The following is an 8211-nucleotide window of genomic DNA, read 5'->3' as shown; positions in this document are numbered from 1 at the left end:
ACAGTCACAAGTAAAAGTAACAAGGCAACCTTGTTTATTTCAAAGCATGCATTTTGTAAACTGTACCAAGGTCTTCTGTTACTCAAACATAACACAGGTTTTTTTTCAATAGAGGATAGAAAGTACTTGGCTGTGACGAAGTTGGGACAATTGTAAACTCCTGCAGTTTTACATTTTTCCCACCAGAGGGAGCTAAGTGTTAATGATAAAGTACAACATTCACAGAGGTGTGCTCTGTGCTTCAGTGCACACAGCCACTATTTGAAGCATTGAATCTAAACCATAGCCTTAGCGATTCATCTGCATTCATTTACAGTCAATAATTATAAACCAATAAGTTTGACCACAAGTATACAGAAAACACTGTGTGTGCATTATGTCCAGTGAAAAGGTACAATTTGATTTGGAGAAAAAGTTCTGTGCTTTGGCAACTGACAGTTTTACATTCATTAAAAAAGATAACAATTGGTTACAGTAGAAATTTGCAAAACAGTGGAAATTTGCATAAACAGTTTTACAGTACAATCTTTAGTATTAGCAGAGCAAAGAGGCTATAATGCAAAGTAAAACACTATCATTCTGCACAATAACTATTCTGCCCTGCTTCACTGTAGTGTATAGAGTCCTCAGTGATTTCATAGTGCTAGTTGAGGGCCCTAAAGAATACAACTTAGCCTTTGGTTTATAGTCTATTGTTGAATCAGTCATTTTAATAGTTTTGCTATTCAGAAGTCTTAAAATAAACAGGTGCAGTGAGTATACATTCTTGAATTGTGTAGTGAAACAACATAGAAATCAACATTTGAACCATAAATATTGTGATATCACTTTTAAGTCATACCACCCAACAGTGTTCTTGATCTGTCTGGATACAAGTGAATGAGTATTGTATGAGTATTTTGGAGTAAGTTAATGAGCATGCGCTATTTTGTAAATAAGGTGAGCAAGCGTGTCTTATTTTGTGTGACCATGTGCGTGAATGCAAGCTTAGATGTGTAAATGGAACTGTACATTGTTGCTTTCCCTTGTGCAGAGATTTGATAACCTACCAGAATTCGACTAGAACTCAACTAGTTATTTTTGGTAATATCCAATCAATACATTCCTTGTGTACATTTTCTGTTATGACACATTATTTTCAAATTTGATATGGTTGACTGCATGAACTATCCGTCTATGGCGCACCCTAACCTGGCGACACGCTTTCACCGGTGCTGCCTACACTGCCAGTAGACTCTGGTTCTGACAGCACCGCATTGACCTCCACACCCACCCTACCCGCATGTGGTGCTTCCAAATCCCGCTACATTCCTCCACTAGCCCCACACCTACCTCCACACCCACCCCACCACAGCCCCGCTGCACTGCACCACCTCAGTCCTGACCGTCTCGGAGAAGAACCAGGCTCTCTACCCCACCTGTGGTGCACCGTGGCCCTGCTACGCGAGGGGAAGTAGAATTCCGTCAGGGTGTCAAATCTCAGCACAACACCTGTAACAAACACATCTTCGTTGATTATTGTGGTGTTACATCACCCCTCTCTGCAGTCTACATAGTTGCCTTTTATCCAATAGCAGATCTGGGCATATTTCAGAGGCGTGATTCTCACTGCTACATTAAACTCCTGGGACGCCCCTTGTCGCTCCACCCACTGATGACCGGAGAACACGCCTATCACCTTGCGCTCCCAGCGCCGCCGGCGCCCATCCCACATACGGGCATAGACCCCAGACCCACTGGCACCAGGCTGCGCGTCACAGTGCTGGTACAGCAGGTCTGACGTCTCCTCGCCAGCCCGACAGAAACGGTACACAAGGTGGCCTGGGCGATCATTGTCGAAACCAGAGAACTGGACCCGTCGACCGGGCAAGCGCTTAGCAGGGGGGCTGATGCCCAGCTTCATGTGGCGCCGCTTGTGGGGCTTCTTGAGTTCCAGGAGAGCATAGTCATAATCCATCCCAATGTCATTGGCATTCCCTTTTATCCAGCCTTTGGGCACATGCGTGCGCTTGGCCCTGATCCACTGGAACTTCATTCTGTCATTGACCGGTGGGGAGTAAGGGGCAGCGCCGCCTTCAACATGATTGGTGAAGTTGAGGGAGTGAGCGGATGAAAACTGTGTATCCCGATGCTTGGGTTTTAAAAACCCGACGCGGAGCTTCTGAGCTCCTTTCACATAGTTCTTTCCGTCATGAACACAGTGGGCCGCTGTCAGAACATGGCGGTCTCCCACAAGCGTTCCAGAGCACCCTGTGGACAGTTTGACAGCCACTGCGAAGGGAAATTTCAACAGGAAGTCTTGCCCAGCAATGCTGAAGCGTCCGTCGTGGCCAAAGATCTGCCGCTTTCGTCTGACGTGGGAGCGCTGTTCGGATGATGGCGAGGCGTCGGCAGGACTTGTACCAGCATCGGGGTTGTATCCGTAGATACCAATGGCGGTCTCAGTGAGTCGTCCATTAGAATGGAGCGTTTCATAGGCCAGGAGACGGCGCAGGTCCCAGTAGCTTGGGGGCGGGACTTTCTTGTGGCATTCTGGGTCGCAGTCAGAAGTGACCTCGAGCCGGGCTTGAGACAGGAAGTGAGGAGCGGGTCGATCCTGGGTCTGCTGTGGAAGGACCACAGGGACACGCTGGAGAATCCACTGGGGATGGGAACAGAACATGGAAGGAGGGAAGAGGAGTAGGGGAAGAATTATGTTGAACCTGGGGAGGAGAGGAGTACAGAGGAGATGAGACAGGTGGAGTGGAACTGCTGACCTCGACAAACTGTGGTTCCGAATTTTTGTTTGGTACAGTGCTGTGCCTCACTCACTCTCTCACTCAATCCAATGCACAAAATTCTACCCAAACACAAGGGACTATCACATGGCTCTACTGAATTGTAACCGGATGTCTGGACCTTCATTATAAAAGCATTCCCATAAAAGCAGCGGCAAGTATTTATAACCCGATTGGAGGTGTGTGTGTGGTGGAGGTTACAGCAGTGGCACTCAAGAGATTCCAGAAGAAAAATGTTCGTCTATCATGGAAAATGTCCAGTTGTAAACTTCCACTGCAATAATATAAATAATTCCTTAAGTGGGCTATTATAGCCTATACTGGTCTGTTTGCTTTCTGTCTGACTCAGAAGCATACTTTAAATAATATTTTAATAAGCAATGGGTGATACAACTAAATGCAACTAAAGATTATTTTTAGGTTAGGATTTCTTTTAATTGTTTCTATATTGTTTGAAATAGGCTATAGGCCTAGATATTAAATTGTAACCTATTAAACAATTGAGAATGTATTAAGTCATGGTGGAGATAAAACAGCAACCATGTAGTCTGCGGTAAACAAGTAGGCTAACTTCTGGTATATGATATCTCTCAAAGTCAGTGGTGGAAAAAGTACTAACATTTTTTACTTAAGTAAAAGTATCAATACTGCAATGTAGAAATACTCTGTTACAAGTAAAAGTCTAGAATTCAAAATGTACTTGAGTAAAAGTACTTAAAGTACCAAAAGTAGAAAGTACCCTTTCACTACACAAGTTATCATTATGTCTAAAATAAAATGTAATAAAATCAAATCAAATAAAATGTATTAAATAACAGATCTACAAGCTCACAACGTGCCGCATTGCACGCATTGTGAGCTTGTAGATCTGCTATTTTCAAATAGTGGTTAATGTATGTTTTGTAATGATAATTCAAATCTACAAAGTAACTAGTAAGTTTTCAAATAATTGTAGTGGAGTGAAAAGTACAATATTTGCCTCTGAGATGTAGTGGTTACTAGTGGAATAGAAGTAATTTACTAGAGGAGTAGAAGTAAAAGTAGGCTACTAAAAACTGGAAATACTCTAGCAAAGAGTATTTTTTTTTTTTTTACATAAGTAGGCCTACAGTACTTGAGTAAATGTACTTTAAAGTTTACACCACTGCAAGACAGCTATAACGTCAGTAACTTACCAGCCACAGAGCTCTCTCCACGTGCACATGGTTTGATCTGCAGGTGATGAGCTGTGGGACAGAGAAGGAAAAGCTGCGGGCTAATACATCAGAGAACAGATCAAGCTGATGGAGTAGTCATAGAATAGCCTACTGACTGAGGTAAACTCCCACTGAAACAATCAAATAATGTTGTTGTTTTTTCTTCCTCGGGAACTAAATCCTTAAACTAAATTATTCCGCGAGAGGTAAGAGGAATCCCAACGCGTGCGAGGCCGATCAGTGCGGTTAAGAAGAGCGTCGGTCATGGTGGAGGTGGATAGATCTACTGGACAGCGTTAGATCTGCCTCCTCCACTATGAAGATCTACTGGACAGCGTTAGATCTGCCTCCTCCACAATGAGACATGATGAGAGCATCCCAGATCCGACTCGAGTTGGTCACATGACGCCTACAGCAACTCACAGATCAGATGCATACAGCAACTCCATACAGACTGCATATTTCTCATCGAATCAGCTGTTGCGATTTTTTTTAACCCTTTCTGTCGAGTGTACTGTTAGTGGACTTAAAAATCGTACGATTTACATTTTGAAATATTTTGTGATTCACATTTGTGATTCAGATTTTACATTTGGATGTAATTGTTCTGTTAAGATCCCTCTAGTAACAATATTGTCCTCATTGGTTTATAAGGATTAAACAGAAACTCGGAGAACAATTGGGAGTCATATTTTACAGACAATCCCTCTCTTCCATTCCAAGACAAGACACAACAGCTGGTCTGTGAAGTGTGCTGCTGGTCCAGAAGCGAAGGCGTGGAAGGAAATTAGGAAATGACAAGAGAAGGTTATTGCCACTGGGTAGAATGAGGGCATTGAGGACAACATAAATGGAAGAAGAGAGAGAGAGAGAGAGAGAGAGAGAGAGAGAGAGAGAGAGAGAGAGAGAGAGAGAGAGAGGGTGTGTGTGTGTGTGTGTGTGTGTGTGTGTGTGTGTGTGTGTGTGTGTGTGTGTGTGTGTGTGTGTGCTTCACTGAGGACAGTGTAAAGCACATAGGTCTACTACAGGAACTCATGGGGTTTTTGGGGTGACTCCCTCATTGTAAGGCAAGACAAGAGTTTATTTCCTCTCCCACAGTAAAAAGAACATTGATTGCAGGCTACTTTGAAATGCAAAATGTCACACTGTAGGTATCTACTATCTACAGTTATTTAGTTACTTATTTAGTGACTATACCAATGGTCTGAGCTTAAGGTTCTTTGCCCCAATTTCTCTCCTCTACTGTTTAACTCCAGAAAGACAAAATAGCCCCCCAAGTGGCACAGAAAGAGGACCATGGTGTGAATAACCCCTCAGTGATTCATCATCAAAGAGCGAGTGAGAGAGAAAAAAAACATATACTTCATGCATGACTGAACAGTAAAGCTTAATTTATATGACAATAATATTGCTTGAAAACGTTGAAAATGGCAAGCGACACTGTCATATGATGAAACACAGAATAAATTAGACTTAAGGCCGCCCTTTTACAGCAAGGGCTAATCTTAAATCACTGATGTAATCGAAGTATTACATCATTAGAATGTGGTCCAATAATCAGAACACTTTGTATTGCAATTCAATTAATCAGTTATACATTTTTTATACTGTATACTGTGTAGGTAGATGATTATTGGCTACTTCTAGATGCAGAATTCAAGTGAGCATTTAACGACTTTGTGGCAAAGGCCAAATATTTAAACTCTTTCGAAGAAAAATGATGTAAATCAAGTTCCGTAGGAGGTCTTCTGTGACTGATTAAGGATCCAAACCTTTGCCAGCACACAGGGTGGACTCGCTGGCTCATCAAACACAGCTCTGTATATCCCACTACCCCACCCATCCCACAACAGAACACTCGTTACGATCAACACTCACACACATACACACACATATAAATATTTCTCTCTCTTTACTGTGTCATAGAGACTGTATGTGGGTCAGGAGGTTTTACCAATTAGACCTCTCATCCTCCGCTTGTCCTGTTAATCATAACCAGCTCTTCAACTTGAACAGTCAGCATTGATTAAGCTTAACCAACATAATGCAGCCTATGTTTTCAGTACTATTAAATCAATCTGTTTATTAATATTCTTCTCAGAAATTGATGTAATGTCTCTGTGTCTTTCCAAAAATGCAGATTATCTTTAACTTTTAAGTCCTACTCAGGATTCAAACCCTGGTCTTCTACATGAGAGATACAATTTCTATGTGCTATCAATAGACACTCCTCGCTTGGCCAGGAAAGATATTGCGCTCATGAGCTTCAGGCAGTTCTACTTGTCAACGTGTCCTAACTAGAGCCCAGCCGAAGCCAGGTTTTGGGGGCCGTTGCCGATTTTGGAGAGTCTTTGGAGAGTCCTAGCCTATGGTCATAGCCCACTTATTACCGATGTTTTGACCGATATTTCATGAGTTTTCAAAAATAGAATGTGTTGTGAGCTTGTAGATCTGCTACTTTTGAAAATGTTTGAGATTTTTTGCCAATAATGACAAAATAGGGACGTCAAGTGAAGACTTGTTACAAATCGGGACACAGCTGCATAAATGCCGAACATGATGGCCGATAAATCAGCCAGACCGATATCTCTACCCAACACCTGTGTCTAAATGTCTCAATGGAAGAGTCTAGCCTGGCTAGACCACCTCTAACCATGTGCTAGTTATGTTGTATTTACAGATTGTCATTTCATTCTTTAAAATAAGTTCCAAATTGCAGCTTTAGCCTCCAGACCTCCACACACATCAAAGTGCACTTTGATGGATGGACCATAATAGCTAAATTGAACGGAAAAAAATGGTAAAAATGGAAAAAGAAATGGGATCTTGTCAAATATTATTATGTTTTTTTGTAATAATGGACTCTCACAGGTCAATTTTTACACTTTCAGAGTTAAACGAACACTTTGGATTCAGAGAGTGACGCATGCCTCCTGGCCAGTGTATGAGTGCTGATAGAGGGGGGGGGGGGGGGGGGGAATATTCAGTTTGTTTTGAATTGTTATGAAAGGACCCATTTGTTTGGCTATGTTCACTGTCGTCATGGAGATTCACATTCCCCAGAGTGCTGTTCATGTTAATTGTTGTCCTCCTCCTCTCCCTTCTGGACACAGACACAATCAAACAAGTGTGGACGGCCTTGCATGTTGAAACAAACACACACTTTCTCTCCTCTGCCATATACAGTACAGCTACTCTATCACTACACTGTAAAATCCTCTGTGTTCATTTAACTGACAGTGTACAAATGGATCAACCCCTAGTGCTTGCATTTGTACAATCAGAGTTACATGAACACTAAGGATTTTTCTTCCTGTGTACTCTTGTATTCTAATGTTTATCTCTCCTTGTGGTTTCTGTCTGTATCTTCTCTCCTGTTTTGGACCTCTTGGACCTTGCTGTTTTCCCCGGTGACCACGGAAACACAGCTGTTTGGAAAGGCAAAAAGAAATCAACAAAGAGAAGCTATTCGCAGTGAAATGCAGTGGAACACGGCTTAAAGGCAAAGCCAGTTTCAGATACAACGAGATGCCAAGACAATCAATGCAACAGACAGTGGAGCAGAGCTGTAAACAGCTGGTCAAATGTGTGACAGTTATTTCAGTGATGGAGTAATTCAGTGCTAGGGTCTGCTACAGTGTAGGAATATGTTGTGTTTGTCTATAACAAGACAATTGGTCATGACATAACCATCAAACTCCCATGACTTCAAACTGTGCATCGGCAAGAGGTTTTCATTTTGTTAGGATGAGGGATTCATTGTGCAGGGATTTACTGCACCTGATAATTCCAAGACATTCACAAAGATATGTGTCCTTTAACCACTTCATTTTAAAAGAGGTAGAGCCCGCACCGTCTTCAAGACAAAGGATCACTTTATTGAGACAATGTCACGATCCTCACAGGATTTTCATCAGGTCAGTATTTAACCACTTAACTAGGCTACATATCATAGGCGAACATTCGGTAAAATAGCCGATTTGCAATTTTCTGTGAAGAGAGAAAAATTGGGGGGCCAAGGACAAGGATAGACCCCTGGGGGACTGGGGTCAGCGAAGTAGAGTACTGTGCTAAATACTTAGTTGTACGTCTAATAGTGAAAATAGCCAATATTCAACGCGTTGTGATGCTTTGTTAGCTTCTTGATCTGCTATTTTCACAGAAAGTTTGCCTACAGTATGTATTTTCACCAAATATTCGCCTATTTTTGCCAAATGTTCGCCAATTATGACCTGCCC

The 8211-nt window shown here is 42.2% G+C and overlaps 1 protein-coding gene across 1 annotated transcript; it reads right to left on the bottom strand.

The window, feature by feature from the left end:
- Nucleotides 1-11: 11 nt before the first annotated feature.
- Nucleotides 12-4311, bottom strand: LOC311049231 (serine protease 23-like). Its single transcript, XM_084062728.1, has 2 exons — nt 3953-4311; nt 12-2702 (listed from the first exon to the last, which is right to left on the bottom strand). Exons 1-2 carry the CDS (start codon nt 3979-3981, stop codon nt 1532-1534), a joined length of 1200 nt encoding a protein of 399 aa, XP_083918854.1. The 5' UTR covers nt 3982-4311; the 3' UTR covers nt 12-1531.
- Between the last annotated feature and the right edge of the window lie 3900 nt (nt 4312-8211).

This window comes from Gymnoscopelus microlampas, assembly GCF_963454915.1.
Source record: "Gymnoscopelus microlampas genome assembly, chromosome: 1".
In the NCBI taxonomy this organism is placed as follows: domain Eukaryota; kingdom Metazoa; phylum Chordata; class Actinopteri; order Myctophiformes; family Myctophidae; genus Gymnoscopelus; species Gymnoscopelus microlampas.
The sequence above is the reverse complement of the archived record's forward strand: the minus strand, read 5'-3'. Positions and strand labels throughout refer to the sequence as shown.

Coding starts and splice junctions, on each gene's coding strand:
- LOC311049231 (XM_084062728.1), bottom strand. CDS start 3,981: ATGTGCACGTGGAGAGAGCTCTGTGGCTG. Junction 2,703..3,952: donor TGGAGAGAGCTCTGTGGCTG/GTAAGTTACTGA, acceptor TCTCCTCCCCAG/GTTCAACATAATTCTTCCCC.